The sequence below is a fragment of the Histoplasma capsulatum genome, genomic scaffold (genome assembly GCF_000149585.1).
Source record: "Histoplasma capsulatum NAm1 scaffold_2 genomic scaffold, whole genome shotgun sequence".
NCBI classification, from domain to species: domain Eukaryota; kingdom Fungi; phylum Ascomycota; class Eurotiomycetes; order Onygenales; family Ajellomycetaceae; genus Histoplasma; species Histoplasma mississippiense.
The window spans coordinates 857,305-876,751 of NW_001813981.1; the positions used below are offsets into that span (position 1 = coordinate 857,305).

Sequence of the window (19,447 nt, forward strand, 5' to 3'; positions counted from 1 at the left end):
TTCATATCGGCAAGGCCCGAATAAAGCGTCCCGGACAACTCTATTGCATCTCTCCTCATTAACGCCAACTAGTCATCAACTAATGGTCCGGGAAGATACGAGTAGCCATGGCCACTGACCACTGACGCAAATCATTATTCCGCTATTGGAAGTGTCCTGTAGCCCAACTGTAGCATGTACCGTACATGTACTCCATAGCTGCATCGGGGATGGAGGAAGTGCATGGGACAACTTGAGATTGCTTGAGATTGCAGCGATTTTCAGGGGAAGAATAATATCACGTGGCTCAGCGGACCCTAAGTTACCCCAGTCACAATCTGAGAATTTCCAGCCATTCCCGTTCGGGAACTTCTCCTCCTCGACAAACCGCATCGAGGAGAGCCGTCGAAGTTCAAAGAGAGACAAATTTTCGGAAGTGCCGACTCAAGTACTCCGAATCGGGTGCATCGTTTGCTCTCACGCGACTACCACTCAAATGGTTGTTTGACTCGATTATCTATGCTCAGGAATGATATGCAACTCGAAACCTTTGCAATCACTCTAAGACTTTCAGTACGGTCTTCCCAGTCAACTCAGACAACTTGAAGTCACTTGAGCCAGGACGGGAATATCCCCCCCTTCAATGAAGATCTGGCTTCTAAGGAGTTATCATGAGAATAAATTGATGTAACATCAAGCCTGAAAGATGCAGTTTTCAAGTGCATTCGGAACACCCCAAACCGCACAAAGCAGATCAGGAAGCTAGGAAGGCAAAACAACATAACAGCTTTTGATGAGTTAAAAATGTAGACAAGATGCATCGTGTTCCACCATGCAGGGGGTCAGGAGCATGGTACCACGCGGACAAAGTTCTCTCGGCCGGAGACTGATGATCATTTTCAAGTCATACATATTCATCACCAATTGGTCGAATCATGTGGATATACGCTGTAGAGAGCTAACTATCTGGACTTCAGAGGGATATCCTTTCTATCAATCATCTGCCAAGGAAGCATCCAACTGCCATGAGGCTGGACTTCGTCCGATCATCCAGCACAAGGGCTTGGCGGGTCGAACAAGCACATGGAAAATTGGGTAGGCAGCCTAAGGTAACGCGCAGTAACTAGTTGCCTTTGGTGAACTACCTCTAACGAAAGATTAGGTGTCAGATTGGCGCTACTGGAATTGTCCAGGTCCAGAATTAAGATTTCCGCTGAAAGTCCTAGCAACTTTTTGTTCCAAACCTCCGTCAAGCTAGAGTAAATTCAATGTCCGGCATTGTTAACTTCTATTCAGCTACTTCGCCTTCTCTGCGAAATTCAAATGTGCTATTACCATCTACTGCTCCTTCCATACACTTTGAAAATCTTTCCGTGTGATAACCGGAGAGCCTGTTACATACAGTTGAGCTAATCGACGAAACTACGCTCTATGACCCTCCAATGCAATTTTCACAGCTATTCTACCACTTAGAAACCTACTCCTACAATATCACAACTCGGTTGGGAAATGAAAAATATGTCGACTAGGGGTATTAGAAAGTTTGGCGTGGTGTCGATATACTGCATAGACCCAATACACATCCAGCAAACCGACCCGGTGTCCGAACGCCATATCCGCGAGAGTTGTCGAATTGCTCACCACATCTCTACAATACATATATCCTAGAAAAGGGTACGCGGAACTTACGCAATTGTCTATTCTAAACCATATAAACTGGGATGCGGGAACGGATAACTTTGGCTGTACACACCTCATATGTGTTAGGACAAAGTTGTATAAATATGCCTATAAAACGAGGAAATTGGCTTTGTTAAGTCCTTGCAGCCTCAACCTCTCGGGCGTTCTTCGCAATAAGCTTCTCATATTCCTTGACATTATTTACACCCAATGGCATTCCGTTTGTCTGCAAGCCCTGTTCATTCATATAAATTTCACGGACCTCCATAGCCTTCTTCCACGACTCGCGAGCCTCCATACGATGTTGCCATGCCTGTACATTGGGATACGGGGCCAGAGGGTCTTCTCCTGCGGGGGTTTCGAGTAACATGTTGAGGCGGTTATTCCAAGGCAGGAAAGCCAAGTCAGCATAGGTGCACTTGTCGCCGACAAGCCACTGCTTGCCGTCAAGGGCAGTATTTAGGACGCCCAGAACACGGCGAACATGTTCCTGATAACGCTCAATGGCGGAGGGGATTTTCTCATGATGCAGGACGGTGAACCTGCAGGCCGAGAATGAGATGCCATCAGATGAATATTCACGGCAAAACAGGAGAAAGTGCATGGAAGCATACCATCCGGCCTGCCCATAGTATGGGCCCTGGCCACTGACTTGGAAATGAAGCCACTGATTCAGCAGATGCCTCTCCTTAAAGGTACTGTAAGTCAGTTTCTTCTCTTTATCGTATACCTCCTCTAGGTAGTGCACAATAGCACCGGACTCCCAAAGCGTTAAATCGGTATTTGGATCCTCGATAGCTATTTGCCCATTCAGCTTCCAGCAAGCAAAGCAGGAACGAAGAAGGGTTTACGCCAGGTTACTTACCTGGAACTCGACCATTAGGATTAATGTAGATAAAGGGCGGCTTCTTGACATCATCGAACTTGAACGACTTAATAATATAGGGGACCCCTAGCTCATGAAGAATTGTGACGACCTTCGAATAAGAAATCGTCAGCCCTGAAATATCATGTTCTCGTTTATTGAGGAGCTGGATACTCTCAGTACCTTCCACGGGTTTGGGCCTGGTGCTTTTCAATAATTAATCAGTCTGTGAGCTACTCATAGTAAGATATACCAGATCAGGGTAACATAAAGGAAAACTCACGAGTCAACCACACTATAATAGGCTTGATCGTCATTATCGTTTTCAGGGGGGAACGGGACCGTCAGTGAAGTAGCCTTCCAAGAATGCCCAATTTGAGGACTTCAGTTGGTTTGATGTACGATGAATCGGCCAGGTAAACTACATTCGCCCTCGACAGACGAAAATTTCAAAAGAGGGGTTGGACATGTCCCTCTTAAATATCTAGATCTACTGCATACGCAGTGCTGAATGCATCATCTTTAACGCGAAAAGTCTAGGACAATCTCAGGGTTAGCCGCAGGGGTAGTCACAGGGGTAGCCAAATCTAAAATGGATATAATCCCCGCTGGCGTATCAGTCATGCTGATAGGGTTGAAATAAGGATATGGGCCGAGGTTCGCCAGCAACTAACTGGTTAGTTAGCATACTATGGTAGATGTCCAGGACAATGATGAAACCCGCCGAACAACCATCTTCTGAACGGATTCTCGAGCACGATTCCACAAAACACCCCTGGTGCTCGGTATTACGCAGCGTACACCAGCAGGTCTTCTTAAAGGGATCCTGCAACATCAAGTTGCAAAATTTTAGCACACATGCATGGCCTTTTTTTCTATTAGTGTTGATTTTTTCACGGGTCGGGTTGAAAAAGTGGTGGGGGTTTGCCCGAATGAACGGGTTCCCGGGTTCACTTAATTAAACCCACGAACCTGACCCGAGTTTTTAGGGGCGCTTATGGGTGCCTATAGCGGGTGACATGTCTAAATTACTTAACTAAATTTAGTTAATCCTCTATAAGACTGGACATGGGCCTCCCTCCTAAGCGGGAGTGCTTTTTGGGGTCGGGTCGGGTTCCAGGGGTGACATGCCCGTAATAATGGGCTTTTTCGCGGGTCGGGTTCACAACACTAGAACAGTGATGATAACAGTACAGAGTAAATATGAATATGAATTATTATTATTCAATAGTTAATTAGAGAATAAAAGATGAATAGAGAAGTGTCTAGATAAAGAAGTTGAGAGTTACTTTGTCTCATTAACTTGATTCTGAATAATATCCTTCATCACCAATACAATATAATGTCAACTTTTTGAACATTGATGAGGATACTGTCCCACACTCAATGATAATGATGGAAAGATCCCTCTTTTAATCCAGTCTGTACCAACGAACATTGCTAGTGGATATCCAATTTAGCGTATTCGAAAATTCTGTCATTTCTTGGCAGTCAAAAACAACGCGTTGACACCATTTGAACGAATTTCATCAACTTCCGCAGCAATTTCTATACAGATCTGATATTCTCTGATTGCAATATATTATTCATATCCTATATTGAATGAAGCTATACTGATTTCCTAATTCGGAAAATTTGTGCATATATATATCATCATGTCTTCAAAACGCCGTTCGACCACAACGCGATGTTCAAACATGAAAGACACCCCTTCCATCTCTACAGCAGCAATAGCTTCAGTTTCTACTGCAAAAGCTTCTACTGCAAAAGCTTCTACTGTGAAAGTTTCTACTGTAAAGACTTCTTCTGCAAAAGCTACTACTGTTTCATTTGTTTCTTATGATCTACATAGAAAACACATTCTGTGTATCGATCTGCCTCTCTTAGAGGCCAGCCATATCCAAATCCTGCTGGCACCTACATGCCAACCTCTGCTACTCGGGAAATTACGTGAATGAGAAATGACCAAAGTGTTAAAAAGTCTACAAAACAGTTGATAAAAGCTGCATCAAAATCAAGAGAATCTGCTACAAAAACTCCATCTTTACCTCATTAATCTCATTCAGTAAAAAAAGTCAGAATTCAAACATCATTATGAAATTCATCTGAGTCTGTATATAAAGATATTGAGAAACAATCAACAATTGAAATTAATTATGTGAAGAATGATGATGATTCTCTTTTTATATTACCACTGTTTAAAAATTTAAATGAAAAAGAAGAAGCTGCACATCATCTGTATTCATTTAAAAAAAACTTTTAAAAAATTGTTCACAATAGAAAGATCTGTGAAGTATACTGAGTGTTTCAAAATACTGATAATAAAATCTTTACTTCTGAACTTGAAGAGTCTATGAATGATCATATGCAGAAAGTTGACTTTCCAATTGAAATCAATTTATATATATACATCAACAAAAAATTGACTATTCAGAAGATTTTATCAAGAACCACAGTTCATTTGTTAAATTTTAACTAACATTGAGAAGGTTATTATTATAAGCTCACTGACATCATTAATTGAAAATCTTTCTTATTCAATTACCATTTAAAATGCAATTATGAGATCAACAACTGAATGGAGTAATTTACACAATTATGATATTGAGGATTTTTCATTGACTTTAACATCTCAAATTACAGAGCTTTTAATGAGTCAACATTAAAATTTCCTTTAATTTTTTCTGAAATTTGATTTTGAAATCAAAGTGAATTGTGAAGAGCTTCTAAATCAGTTTAAAAAATTAAAATTTATAAAAGAGATTAATATTTCAAACTCATCATTTGTTTCTGCATCTAATCAATCTGCTGGAATTAATCAACTACTACATCAGAATTCTACATACTTGAATGCCATTCAAAATGCTGATGAATTTCAATGACAGTTGATGAATTGTTTTCAATGTTGACAATAGAGTTGCATCAATTAAAATAATTATTGCTATTCTGATTCTGCAGACACTTCTTTGCATTATAATATTATCATTTTTTAATATAAATCATGAGCAAATGCTATATCATCTGAAGATGCAACTTTACAACAGTCATCAATGAAACTTTTACAATATTGACAGACAGTGCAAGGTTCAATTTCTCAAAAATCTCATCAATCTATTAAACAATCTGCTATACAGCAAACTAAGAGTGTCATGAAATGTATGTTAAAGATGCAACAACAAATATAAAAACAATATATATAGCAATGAATAATGAAGCAAATGAAAGCAATGAAAGAAAAACAAGAATGCTGTGAAGAATTTCAAGAATGACATCAAATGCAATGAGTTCAATAATTTGATTGACAGCAATATTCACAATGAGAGCCGCTCTTCAATTTTTATTTGCTCAGTCGGTCTTTAACATTCAGACTTTCACTAATTTCAAGTTCTTTTCTTAAGATAATTCCATCAAAGTCATTCAGTTCTATCTAATCTGATTCTGATGATATTAATATTCTCATCCTCTTTTTTAATTGAAGAATTAGCCAAATATCTAATGCTGAGAAGAGGTAAAAATGGAAGCAGACTAAGAATATAATTTTTACAAATGACTGAAATATTAAAAATCTTAAAAATATGGAAAACTGTGAAACTTCTATTTTACATAGTTTTGAATACAGAAATATTCAATGGCTTTGTCTGTGAATTTCAATGAGAGCTTCATTTAAAAATTGTTTCCATCAATAAAGAAACAGTTCTTCAATAATCACAGCTGCTATGACTCTGATAAACTGAGAAGCAATGTGATAAATGTCAGACATTATAAAGCTGCATGACAACCCTTTATTTTCAATTTAAATGAAGGTTTATAACTCAGTGATTAAGGCTTCTGTATTAGTTATGTGAGGATGAGTGATTATTTCTAACCTTGTTACAATTTGATGAGATGATAGCCTCACTTGAAATATCAACCTGAATAGTATGACACTCTCTATAACTAATATCTTTTTTTTGACAGGTACCCGCCGCGGAAAAAAAAAAAAATAAAAAATGACATGAGTGAGGAATGAACAGAGAGCCTTCTATTTCAATGACAATGATATAAGCAGCATGCGGTTGATGAGTATGACACAGCACGCAGTTGGCGAATATGGCAGCGGGATATGATAATGATTAACCTCAGATGGAAGGATAAGAAAGAGAGGATTCAAAATCTGATTTCTATACTTCTGTATCTTCATTTTCATATTCATCAAGAAATCTTTTAAATTGAATGAGCTCTTTTTCTTCAATATACACCCCTTCTGCAGCATGTCTGAATTGTGATCGAGCAAATCAGTCACAGCGAGACTCTCAAATAGCCAATTCTAAGAATTCTTCATAGGTTGTACAAGTTCGACGAAGAAAGGTCCAATGATGTTTCATCCAAGCCTTCAAGACTGAAAATGTAAGCTCAATTGGGTTGAAATTCAGGGAATAAGAAGGAAGATAATGAATAAGATGACCGGCTGTCTGAATTAACTGAGTTACTTCATCCCTAACATGAATTGACATGTTATCCATGATAATAACCATCAGCCGATTGTTGAATGCAGTATTAATAGTTAGTAAAAGCTTGTTCTAAAGCCAATTCAAAAAGTCTTCTGAATTTCAATAACCTTCTTTAATGTCTATGCAAGGCAGATATTCATCAAAAGTCATGACTGCACAAATACTTCAAGTCTTTCCTTTTGTTATATCAGCCTCAATTGATGCATCATCATCAACTGAAGAGTAGTCATGAGTTCGCCAGCCAGTCTTCTCATTGAAAATGGACTCATCCAGAAAAACCAGATCATCCGCAGAAAACTGTGTAATATCATTGATATAGGCCTGGCGCAGGCTTCACTGTGAGACAGAGATATACATTGAAGCAGCTTTCGATTCCATTTGCGACATGTAATAACTTGGATATGCAGACTGGCTAGTTTGACTCCTCACTCATTTCAAAGCAGTATACCATTTCATTCTGATGCACCACCTTCTGAAGAGAATCAAAGGCTTTCTCATCTACGACGACGTTTACGGTCCAGCCAAGTGATGTTATTGAAGTGGTGACACTCAGTTCACAGTAGATTGCTCTGAAGCCGGAAGACTGTCCAAGAACTAACATGACATTCTTGAGCTATATCATTTGACTTCCAATTAAAAAGAAGCAATCGCAGCAAGTCAGCTTGTTTTGAGGGAGGTAGGCCACACGAAGAATACAGCTTAGGAAACTCAGAGTGGTACAGGTTCTCTTGCTCTTGTGACGCAGCCATCAACATATATATTGCTAAATTCAGAAATCAGCACAGCTTCATTCAACAGAGCAGGAAGGATAATAAATCACCATCAAAGCATATAAGACTTGTATAGAAATTGAGGCAGAAGATGATGAGAATTGATTTCAATCAATAATTGATTTAAATGGTGTCAACGCGTTGTTTTTGACTGCCAAGAAATGACAGAATTTTCGAATACGCTAAATTGGGGTCCCATCGCTACAGGTTTAGCGACCACTTTTCAAGCCGCATCAAGGGGCCATAAACTGCGAAGTAGCCCAGGCAATTTTTTATCCATTTCAATCAAGAAACCTCAAACTTACAAAGCTTGCAGGGAATCTAAAAATAAAAGCTTAGTTGCGCTGAGGCAATCGCAGACGGGACATTAGTAACTATCAATTCACTTTCTTGGTCAGCAAATTTTTATTGACCAATTCAAGTCAACTGCTCAACTTTTACTCCTTTGAGTGGCAGTAACAAATAGCAAGAGGAGCCAGTTTTCAAAAAAAAAAAAAAAAAATAAATAAATAAATAAATAAAATAAAATAAAATAAAATAAAATAAACACCGTGTTACGTTGTTGGAGGTTATTTACTTTCGACTCTCCGAAAACCGACGGGATTTGTCGAACTTGCAGCCCCTCTAACCAAAAAATATTTATTTGCATGACAACATCCCACCTCCAAAACCCCGACTCACTGCAACAGCCTCTCTGTCAAGCGCTAGTCTCTACCTTCGCAACTTCGTCCATCGTGTGTCTCAGGTGAGGCAGACAGACGGGAAAAATTAAAAAAAACGTCATGGGGATCCCGTTTCTCATCTCACTTGATCCCCACACTCTCTCACTCCCCGCTTCTGCCGCAGGCCTCTCTCTAACACAGATCTCCTATTTCGGCCGGGTCTTCCTGAAATCGTGCGATACGGAACAAGCCATCGACTTTATTAGGCGATTTTCCTCGCTCCTGGATGTCTACATTGACACATCGGCTATCGAAAACGTAGGAGATGTCGTTGAGATCCTGGACTCAGGCGCATCCAAGGCCTTGGTTACACCAGCTCAATTGACTACCTTGTCAAGGGAGCAGACAGTTCCCCCATCGAGATTAATTATTTCTCTCTCGTGTGTGACGGAGGCTACAGAGTTACAAAATTGGATTGCGGAGAACGATGAGCGGGAAGAAATCAGTGTTCACTGCGTAGATTCTCCAGATGTCGGTGCCATTGTATCGGAACTGGGAGACAAAGGCATTGTTAATGAGGTTTACCGCTCGTATGAGGGTGTAGCGGCCGCTATACAGGCGACTTTGGCGTCGAGCGAGGCAGAAAATGTTGTCACTATTATTCCTTCGATCGCCCTATCCCTTGACAAAGATGACATTTCCTCTGCGGCAAGGCTATTGGTTGCACGAACTACTCCAGACGCTTCCACAGGCCTTTATGCTACGGTAGTGACGGATGAGAGAGGGATTGCGTTGGGCCAGGTTTACAGCAGCGAAAGAAGTATTTCTGAGGCGTTGAAAACCGGCACCGGTGTTTACCAGAGCCGGAAACGGGGCCTCTGGTACAAAGGCCAATCGAGCGGGGATACGCAGGAATTAGTCAGAATTGATTTCGACTGTGATAGCGACTGCTTGCTTTTCGTTGTAAAACAGAAAGGGAAAGGTATTTTGATCATTATAGTTTTCTTTTGGTACTGCTTTGTCTTACTGACATCCTTTCTTATCCAGGATTCTGTCATTTGGGAACTGCCACTTGCTTCGGCCAGTACAGAGGGCTGTCACGCCTTCAGAAGACCCTACAAGCTCGCAAGAAGGATGCGCCTCCTGGATCTTACACTGCTAGACTTTTCAAGGATCCGAAGCTCGTCCAGGCAAAGATTATGGAGGAGGCTGAGGAGCTGTGCAATGCTACTTCACCGGAGGATGTAGCATTTGAAGCAGCCGATCTATTGTATTTTGCATTGACCAAGTGCGTCGCTGCCGGTGTAACTCTAGAAGATGTCGAGAGGAATATTGATCTCAAAACCTTAAAGGTGAAACGGCGACAAGGGGATGCCAAACAGGGCTGGGCCGAAAAGGTTGGCCTTGCATCGCCAAAGGAGGAACAAAAGCGACCCGTTGAGCCTGCTACAGGGGTTGATCACACTGGCAGGATTAAAATGCGGCGCATTGTGACTGCAACTGCCTCCTGGGATATCATAAAGGAAGCATTGCAACGCCCATCTCAAAAATCAAATGATACGATCGTGGCTCTTGTTAAACCTATAATTGAGGACATTCAGAAGAACGGGGACGCAGCCGTCTTGAAATATACGCACAAATTTGAAAAGGCTACCTCTCTCACCACTCCCGTCATCAAGGCGCCGTTCCCAAAGGAGCTGATGCAAATTACTCCCGAGACTACCAAGGCCATCGATGTGAGTTTCGAGAACATCCGCAAGTTCCACGCTGCACAAATGGACGACAAGCCACTACATGTCGAGACAATGCCCGGTGTCATTTGTTCACGATTCTCTCGCCCCATCGAGAGAGTTGGCCTCTATGTTCCAGGTGGGACTGCGGTTCTCCCATCAACAGCAATGATGCTTGGCGTTCCTGCCATGGTAGCGGGATGTAAGAAGATAGTCCTCGCCTCCCCTCCACGATCTGATGGCAGCATATCGCCGGAGATCGTATACATCGCGCACAAAGTAGGGGCAGAGAGCATTGTGCTCGCAGGTGGCGCGCAGGCCATTGCGGCCATGGCATACGGTACCGAGAGCATCAGCAAGGTCGACAAAATACTCGGTCCTGGGAACCAATTCGTAACCGCGGCAAAGATGTTGGTTTCAAATGATACTTCAGCCGGCGTCAGCATTGACATGCCAGCAGGGCCCAGTGAAGTCCTTGTCGTCGCTGATAAGGACGCTAATCCGGCCTTTGTCGCTTCCGACCTACTCAGCCAGGCAGAGCACGGTGTCGACTCTCAAGTTGTTTTAATTGCTGTTGATATCAATGATAAACATCTGAAAGCCATCGAGGACGAGTTGCACGCGCAGGCCATGGCTCTCCCACGTGTAGATATCGTACGTGGTGCGATTGATCACTCTATCACCTTTGTCGTCAAGGATATAGATGAAGCTATTGCGTTGAGCAATCGCTATGCGCCTGAACATCTTATCTTGCAACTAAAAAATGCAGCGGAGGTCCTTCCCCTCGTCCAAAATGCCGGAAGTGTTTTCATTGGCGAGTGGACACCGGAGAGCGTTGGCGATTATTCGGCTGGCGTCAACCACTCTCTTCGTAAGTTCTTGTTATTTATAATTATTCGCGTTTATCACCACGACACACATCGTCTCCCATCCCCTTTCCACATACTTCTCCCTCGATACCAAAACTCAAACTAACTATTCTTTTTTCTTTCCCTTTTCTGCGTTTCTAGCAACCTACGGCTATGCCAAACAGTATTCTGGTGTCAACCTCGCCTCGTTTGTCAAACACATTACCAGCTCCAACCTCACTGCTGACGGACTACACAATGTGGGCGAGGCGGTTATGCAGCTGGCATCAGTGGAGGGGTTGGATGCCCATCGCCGCGCTGTCAGCATTCGCATTGACCACATGAATCGTAATCAATGAGGAACGCAAACGCGTAACTCAGTGTCCGTGAATACGTTATATGTTTCTGTGCGCCATTTCATTCCGAGTTGTATTCTCTCCCTTTCCCTTTCTCTTCTTTTCCTTCCATGTTTTCCATTTACATTTTCTTTCTCATTTTCTCTCGGGTCAGGGCTAGACTGGTGCGCCAGACAAAATGATATTAAAATGAGGACAAGCAAAGTAAGGATGGCAATTGGTAAAGGACAAGAAAGTGAGCTGATGATGATGAATTGATTTTTTTCTTTTTCTTTCTTTCTTTCTTTTTTTTCTTTTCTTTTTTTTTTTTTTTTCAGGGGGGAAATTAGAGGGAAATGGAGGAGATGGTATTAAGTGAATGCCAGTGAACCAGGTAAACCACGAAGTCAATAGATCATTGCAACGCTGACTTCTACATTGCCAACAGATGCTATTATCATTGGGCCATTTCTTGTGATATCAAAACCCCAGGCCTGCAGTTTGCTGGTTGTTAAGACTCTGCAAATCCATGGGGATCTCTAGATTACCGGATATGGGATGAACCTGCAAACTTAGCAAGCGCAAATTTACTTGTTGATACTCTTGGGGATATACGCGCAAGTAGTAGAGAGTAGTTGACTATATACAGAGAGTATTCTCATGCATTATGCTGAAGTATGTACTGCTCCACAGACGGTACATGCTTGCCCGAACATGGCAGCGACTGTCTATTTCACGTGACCAATGATCACGAGGTTGTTGAATGACGTCATCTCAAAATGCCGAGGTACAACCATAACTGCTATTTCAGCCAGCGAATTCCCCTCTTAATCTGAGGAACAACCAACTGAAATTCTTCCGTATTATTTCCTCAAAATCGAATGATTTACCAGGTCTCGATCAGGCGGCATTGGCGGGTCGCGGGCTAGGGAAATCAATTTGGCCAGCAAATCCTTAACCGTGGATATATCACTCTCAATCTGCTCACTCTTCAAAGGAGACCCAAAAATTTCAAGTATAATAATAGGAAATGAAAGTCCAAGACCGCACATTCATTATATCAGGCGGGTGCGTGAAAAACCAGCTCCGCAGCAATTCGTACTCACTCCTACCTGCTCAAACAAGTCCATATCTCCATCACTCTAAATAAAAGGGGGGACAGTAAAAGATATCTGAGTCTAACATTGTGAAGCCTACAGGTCCTCCGGCCTCGGCCTGGCAACCGCTGTGGCTCTCCTCAGCCAAGGCGCCAACGTCTCGCTCCTGGACCTCAACCCACCCCCCTCGGGCATCTCCCCTCTGCTCACAAACCCATCCCGCACACTCTACACACGCACGAATGTCACCAGCACCGCAAGCCTCCAACATGCCATTGATTCCACCGTCTCCTGGATCTCCAGTTATGCTAACGCTCCCCTGGGAGGCGTCATATGCTGCGCGGGCATCGGCTACGGCGAGCGCGCTCTGCCTCGACAAGATCCCAGTAGTGGAAAAGTAAAGACAATGTCCATCGAAGGCTTCGATCGGGTTATTGCCATCAACTTGCGTGGCACGGTGGATCTGATAAGACTAGCGCTGCCGCATCTGGCAGCTGTAGAGGGAGAGGGCGGCGATGGGGAGCGGGGGGTCATTGTAGTTGTGTCCAGCGTAGCCGCATATGAGGGGCAGGTTGGGCAGTTGGCATATTCAGCGAGTAAGGGGGCAGTGTCTGGGATCGTGCTGCCGTTGGCAAGGGAGGTGGGGAGGACGGCGGGGATTAGAGTTGTTGGTGTTGCGCCGGGTGTGTTCCAGACGGGAATGACGGTCAGGCCGAGGAATAGTCCGCCTGGCGAATCTGGTGGTGAGAAGAAGAGACTGGGGGTTGAAGAGAGGAGCGGAGCAAATAGCGGAATGGTTGAGTATCCTATGCGGATGGGGAGGCCAGAGGAGTTTGCAGAGTTTGTGTTGGGGTGCATCAGGAATGGGATGGTAAATGGGAGTGTATATAGGCTGGATGGAGCTGTTAGGATGCCCAGTAGGCTGTGAGAAGGGTTGAAGATGCCAGGGTAATTTGATATCTGTAACTATATCTCGCCGTACGATTCGGTTGTCTGTCATTTCATGGTATCCACTATTAATATATTTTCACCTCCTGTAACCCAATACGTATTTTTTATCTCCCATCCAAAGACGTTATCACGCTCAGTTGAACACACAAACGGGAAATAACATCGTAAAACAAAAAAAGAGCCCAAAAGCCACACCTCATTTTTTTCGTTCCCTAATCTTCCATTTAATCCCGAACTTATTAACTCCGCCCACGGAATTTTCCATTTTCGCCCGTTGCCGATCCAGCTCCTGCGCTGCTGCAACAAGCTCTTTATGCTGTAACCGTAGCGCTTCAACCTTCTTCCTTCGTGCCTCCGCGGCTCTCTTCTTCAATCTCCTCGCCGCCAACATCTCCTTTCTAGCCCGTTCCTCAGCTTCAATCTGCTTCTTCGATCTCTGGACCTTTTTCTGTTTTTCCCTAAACGAAGCCTCCCCCTCTTCCAACCCCTCTTCCCCCTCCTCCTCATCACTGTGTTCCCGCCATCTTCTCCACTTCTCAATTTGTAACCGTCTCTGCTCCTCCAGTGAATTTGCAAATACAATCTTCCTTCCACTGCCATCCTGAAGTACCCCACTCATGCCATCCTGCAATCTGACCTCCTGTTCCGCCCCTTCAAGCTGCCTTCTCACTTTTTCCCCAACAACACGCAGATATCCTGCATCCTGCGTCTTGAGCAGCTTAATCGCCTCATGGCTGAGCTTTGAAGCGGCTTCCGAACCCCGTGCACCATGGCGACCTTGTCTATTAGATTTTTCGGACATCATACCAAAAGCGAACTCGTCCGGGTTACGGTCCCGCGCTTTCTCGCGGAGCCGTTGCAGCTTGGCCTTCTTGACATTGTAATCACGGGCGCGGAGAGTATAGTCCTATATTGGTGAAGGCATCTCGTTAGTTGCTTTAGCTATTAGGCAATAAGCAAGAAGGGGTAAATAAAGATTTATTTCCGTCTAATTTGCCGTGTAGAGTGATATTTTCACAAAGTTACACACTACTAAGTGAAAAATCAAACTCGTACCTTGTGTTTCTCGAGAATACCCCATTTCTCGCGACTACTTGGCTGAGCCCGCTCACGGTGAGGCCGCCGTTGAACGGCATTCCGCATGGAAGACATGCTTGTTGTGGTGATGTATATTGTGCGTGCGCTGAGGACGGAGGCTGTTATGCTCCAAAGGTTGGTGAACTAAATGGGCAAAAATGTTACTGCTGAAGCACAAGAAATACGTTCGTCATATCGAGATGTCGAGATAAAGTGGCGATGTGCGAATATGCTCCTTAGAAATAAATAATTGTCGAAAGAGTGGTATATTTGAGATGTTGGTTTGAAGAATGGTTGATTAAATATTTTTTGTGTGCTTTCCCATTTTTAAATAGTCTCGGAACAGAACAAGCTTCAACGTTTTCAGGCTCGCAAATTCCCAACACCATACGCGGATGCGGAAAAAAGCCTATAACGCCGTCCAGCTCCCAATTGCTATACTTCTAAGCGAGAACCAAATGCATTGACTACGTCCAGATTCTCGAAGTATCCGCTCATTAGTCCTCCCTAACCCTGTTCCCAATGGCGGCAAGGTCCCCCGACACCAGAACAACTCCTCCCGCCCCCGCCTCTACAGCATCGCCTGCAAATATCAACCTGCGGAATCCTCTACCGTTATCTGCAGCACAAGAAGCACAAGTGAGAGATTTATATTACAAACGGGTAAGAGGGCATTGCGCGGCGGAAATCAAAGGTGAGTGTTTTGTTACATGCAACGTCCTAGAAGAGAATCAGACATGGTAAATCTTGAAATTGCTGCTGCGTGCAATTACAAAGTGAGATCTATCAGAGAGATATATTTATCCGTTCATCCTTACTATATCCTCTCACTTGGATACACAATTTTCTAACCCAACCCCCCTCCCCCACTTTGTTTTACCCTCCTTAAACCATATATAATCGAGCATCCGTGCTGACCATGCCCATACACTCCCAGAATTCGCTGCCTGCGCCATAAACCGGACAGTAACCGCAACGTGGGTGTGTCGCAAGCAACGCCTGGCCATGAATGCCTGCATGGTTGAGCACGCGAAGCCAGAAGAGGAAGATCGCGCGCGTGAAGAGTGGTTCACCAGCCGTGAAGAGCGGAGGAGGAATCGGGAGCTAGAGGAAAAAAAGACGGAGGAGAGGCGGCGAGAGGTTATACAAATGATGAGGGATGATGAAGAGAGGCGGCGGAGAGAGGAGGCTGAGAGCGCCAAGGGGAAGAAAGGGTGGTTTGGGTAGGGGCTTAAACATATACCCTTTTATATGGATATGTTTCAGGGTTATTTTTTTCCGCTTTCGGGCCACGCCGCTTATCTTGATTACGGGTGCATCACTGGGTGTTGGTTGGAGTTTTCCATTTTGATTCGATTGCTCTACCTTCTTGTGGCTTTTCATTCTCTTAGGAATGTTGGGAGGTGCGGGAGGAGACTCCTTTTTCTCAGCTTTCCTTCGTTTCTTCCTCTCTACCTTTTGAAAGCCTCTTTGTATAAATATAATTCGTATAAATGGCGTTTAGATCTTCGCTAAACAGTGTTTCTTTCGCTATTATTGCTCCAACTCTTTTTGTTTCTTAACCGTACCGAGGCGCCCATCCGAATGTAAAAAGAAATAAAAGCCAAACGCCGTCCCAAATTATGATGGTGAAATGAGAACACTGTAAGGGGGAAAAAGGAGTATCGTAGCAAGCCCCAAACGGACCACTTCTCAATGTTTCGGTTAAGTGAGGGATATCAAACATCTGTCATGGTCTTATCCTCATCCCGCACTTCCCCATCCAAGCCCTCATCACCAAATATATCCTCCATCGCTCCATCACCATCACCATCATCTTCATCTTCCCCTCCGTCTGCTCTCTCGTTCGTGATTGACACTTGGCCCGTCCCCCCAGCTTGCTGCTGCCCACTATTATTATTCCCATCAGCATCAATTTCCATCTCTCCCTCGCCCGTTTCTTCCTCCCCCTCACTCTCCCACTCTTCCTTCAGTCCCCACCCAACCCCTGTCAAACAAAATCGCTCAGGCGGCAACCTCATCCCACCCATCATAACGCCACCAGCCGACGCCGCCGCCGCCGCCGCACTGGCTGCCACCCCACCATCAACCCCCCGCATAACACCAGGCAGCATCATTCGATTCCTCTCCGCTGCAACATCCATAAGAAACTCCTTTGGCAGACCCGGCTGGAACTGATAATGCAGACGCGACGCAATACTCATCCGCAGCGCGCCAAGGCTGACTGAGCTGAGATCCAAATTCGCAGCCTGCTGGCCTCCGCCTTGTGCCTTGCCATCCCCGCCGCCTTTGCTAGTAGATGTACCAGCACCCCCAGACTCCCCCGGATACCCTTCCGTGGCAAGGTAGACGGCATCCTGCAGCGTGCTGGATGTGTATCGGTAAGCAAAGTCGAGAAGCTGGAGGGGGACACGTTCTTGGTATGCGGTTACGCCGAGAGAGGCGAGGAGCATGTGGATGAGGCGCGCATCGCGCGGGCGGCGGGATTTGCCTGTGTCTTGTAGTGAGGTGGCGGGGAGAATGGTTGCGTTGGCTGGGCCGGGGTTGGTGGAGGTGTTGTTGGTGGCTGTTGTGGTGGCTGGGTTGTTTGCTTGAGAGGGATTGTTGCTGGTGGATGAGGGCGCATCGGCGGGAGGTGTGAGAGGTTGTGTAGATGGGGCGGATGCGCCTGGATTTGACCGTGGTGAGGTCATTGTGTGATGGGATTGAGGGTTGAGGTGCAATCGGGCAACTCGTATGATACAGGTCGTTGTCATCCCCCGATGGGGACAGCGCGGACAGTCAAGGGGCAGAGGTCGGGTTTTGAGGGCGTTGCATAAGTTCTTAGTTGAAAGCAATGGCGCCTGTAGTGCGAGGTAGTTCGTCAATTGAAACAATCGTGCAGAAACCAATCCGTCAGATGAAGAAAATTGATCCTATTGATTCTACGGTTGAAGAAGCTCTGGCAAATATTGGTGAGCTTCAGGGCCGATTAGGTAATACTTGCATAACCATTTAGCTTGGCATTCATCCCATGCTCAATGATACCTGAAATCATTTAACAAAGAATATTCCGGTCTATTCAAAGGCCAAATTTAGGCCTGTATCTAGAGGTTGTTACATGTAGGTATAAAATGCCCGAACAGCAGAAAACCAAAGGATGCAAACACGTGAAAGAGAAGAATAAGGAGCTACTCCCGCTAAATAATCAAGAAAAACCACCCCGATGAACTCCCCAAGTTCTAACCGAATATAATCACGAAGAAAAAGGAAACGCGTATGTGGATCCAGGTAGTGCTTGTAAGCTTCTCCGTTTCCGACATTATCCAATCACGCAGGTAACGCTTCGGAGTGCCTGCTCCCACCATTAATCGATAAAGTCGCGAGCCTAACACCCCCTCCCGAGTCCGGATCCTCGTCCTCGTCCTCATCCCCATCCGAATTTGAATCCTGTTCCAAATGATCCTTATTGTCAACGTCGAAATTTCCCTCTTCATCTTCCAAATCCGACCCTTCAGCTTGATCTTCAGACGCATATTCCTCTAACATCGAATTGGCCAAATTTCGCATGTCTGCTCCGGGATGTCGATGATCCATCGAAATATAACTATCACGCATGTATTCGCCATCGTACCCATCCTCGCTACCCTCATCCTCATGCTCGTCCTCACCGTCACCATCATCACTCGTATCCGTCGCAGAGAAATTGTCCAGGTCTCTGGGCTGATCCCGCCAATACGTGAAATCCGTGAAATCTTCCCCGCCTTCTTGAACAAGCATTCTGACTGGTGGGAAAAAGTGGTCGACAAGTTCACGCATGGTTACGTAACTACTCTTATACTTATTCAAACTCAGCAGGTCCAGCGAAACCTCTGCATTTGAGTTGATGGTAAATATCCTCGATGAAGGGATGTTCACTGATCGATAACTGAGTGCGTCAGTGAGTCGGTTGCCGAAACCAGCATAGAAAGGGTTTTTCCGTCCCCGGAACAGGCTCAGGATATCGCGTAGACAGGCCATTTTGAATACCTCTGGTTTCCTCAAGTATATCTCACGGCGTAGAGCGGCTATTGTTCTATCCGGACTCATTATGACAGGCCCTTTAGGCAGTTTGTAGCCTTCCTGGACAATGCCGTTGAGATATGTTCGGGTTGTATCCGCTTGGCCAGTGGATCTACTCGTGAGGTACATCAAATTATATCCGTTGCTAACTATATCATTGTACAGCTTGGCGACCCCGAGGTGAGTCCAATCACGGCCGATCATGTTAAGCACATGTCCAAGGGCATCAGACCTTAATTATTGTGTAAGCAGCTCAAGTCGAAGAAGCGGTACAAGAAAGAAAATGCAAATGAGAATCAATATAAAAATACGAGGAGTACCATACTTCGTAATTGTCCCATCAATGTCAGAGATCACAATGGGCACTTTATAATTCCACAAATACATTGCCGCAGGGCATGTAGCTTTATTGACACTGAAAGTCATTTCATTGGCTCCAGGCTTCAGATTCAATGCTTTCAGCTGTTCACTTGTTAGTCTGAGGGTCTTGGCATAATTGCGACTCGGTTCGACGTTCTCTCCATCGCTAGGCGTTTGAAAGTCAGCAGGAAATTGTTGGAGAACGGACTGGGATCGATGATGTCTTTGAGTCGCTTGTGTTTCATTACCGCTCTGTTCGCTTTCGCTGTGATAGCCAGGGTCGGAAACCGCGTCGTCCATGGTCCTCGATGGGTGCAATGCTGCTCTGTGGCTTGCTGCCTCCTTAGACTCCTCGCTACTATAGATCCATAAGTTCCCATGCTCGTCAGCACCAATCAACGCTCCGATGTCATAATTGCCCTCAAGTTCCTCCGCGAGCAGTTTTCGAGCAATCACTTCAGCGCGAAGCGCATCCTCGTCACTGCTCTTATAACCCGTCATGTCCAACATTAAGTCCCCACTGCTCCGTTACATGTGATGGAATATTAGAGATAGATAACTT

The 19,447-nt window shown here is 44.6% G+C and overlaps 7 protein-coding genes across 7 annotated transcripts in view; 3 read left to right on the plus strand and 4 right to left on the minus strand.

Annotated features, from left to right (window-relative positions):
* Positions 1-1,792: 1,792 nt before the first annotated feature.
* HCAG_02355 (hypothetical protein) lies at positions 1,793-2,841 on the minus strand (the record flags this gene model as incomplete). Its single annotated transcript, XM_001542134.1, has 5 exons — positions 1,793-2,201; positions 2,274-2,457; positions 2,525-2,636; positions 2,708-2,730; positions 2,808-2,841. 5 exons carry the CDS (start codon positions 2,839-2,841, stop codon positions 1,793-1,795), a joined length of 762 nt encoding a protein of 253 aa, XP_001542184.1.
* Positions 2,842-4,221: 1,380 nt separating this feature from the next.
* HCAG_02356 (predicted protein) lies at positions 4,222-4,478 on the plus strand (the record flags this gene model as incomplete). Its single annotated transcript, XM_001542135.1, has 2 exons — positions 4,222-4,317; positions 4,377-4,478. The coding sequence occupies 2 exons, from the start codon at positions 4,222-4,224 to the stop codon at positions 4,476-4,478; spliced, it is 198 nt and encodes a 65-aa protein (XP_001542185.1).
* A 4,088-nt stretch (positions 4,479-8,566) lies between these two features.
* HCAG_02357 (histidinol dehydrogenase) lies at positions 8,567-13,331 on the plus strand (the record flags this gene model as incomplete). The annotated part of the gene is made up of 8 exons (XM_001542136.1): positions 8,567-9,428; positions 9,494-11,047; positions 11,187-11,372; positions 11,808-11,858; positions 12,009-12,034; positions 12,387-12,427; positions 12,559-13,199; positions 13,246-13,331. 8 exons carry the CDS (start codon positions 8,567-8,569, stop codon positions 13,329-13,331), a joined length of 3,447 nt encoding a protein of 1,148 aa, XP_001542186.1.
* Positions 13,332-13,603: 272 nt separating this feature from the next.
* Positions 13,604-14,559, minus strand: HCAG_02358 (predicted protein; the record flags this gene model as incomplete). The annotated part of the gene is made up of 2 exons (XM_001542137.1): positions 13,604-14,314; positions 14,464-14,559. 2 exons carry the CDS (start codon positions 14,557-14,559, stop codon positions 13,604-13,606), a joined length of 807 nt encoding a protein of 268 aa, XP_001542187.1.
* A 447-nt stretch (positions 14,560-15,006) lies between these two features.
* Positions 15,007-15,711, plus strand: HCAG_02359 (predicted protein; the record flags this gene model as incomplete). The annotated part of the gene is made up of 2 exons (XM_001542138.1): positions 15,007-15,178; positions 15,422-15,711. 2 exons carry the CDS (start codon positions 15,007-15,009, stop codon positions 15,709-15,711), a joined length of 462 nt encoding a protein of 153 aa, XP_001542188.1.
* A 491-nt stretch (positions 15,712-16,202) lies between these two features.
* On the minus strand, positions 16,203-17,177 carry HCAG_02360 (conserved hypothetical protein; the record flags this gene model as incomplete). The annotated part of the gene is made up of 1 exon (XM_001542139.1): positions 16,203-17,177. The coding sequence occupies one exon, from the start codon at positions 17,175-17,177 to the stop codon at positions 16,203-16,205; it is 975 nt and encodes a 324-aa protein (XP_001542189.1).
* Positions 17,178-17,793: 616 nt separating this feature from the next.
* HCAG_02361 (nuclear elongation and deformation protein 1) overlaps positions 17,794-19,447 on the minus strand; it is a gene marked incomplete at both ends in the record, with an annotated part of 2,612 nt that continues 958 nt past the window's right edge. Inside the window, 2 exons of the mRNA XM_001542140.1 lie at positions 17,794-18,757; positions 18,851-19,405. Coding sequence (XP_001542190.1) covers positions 17,794-18,757; positions 18,851-19,405 — 1,519 coding nt within the window. The remainder of the gene's footprint in view (positions 18,758-18,850; positions 19,406-19,447) is intronic.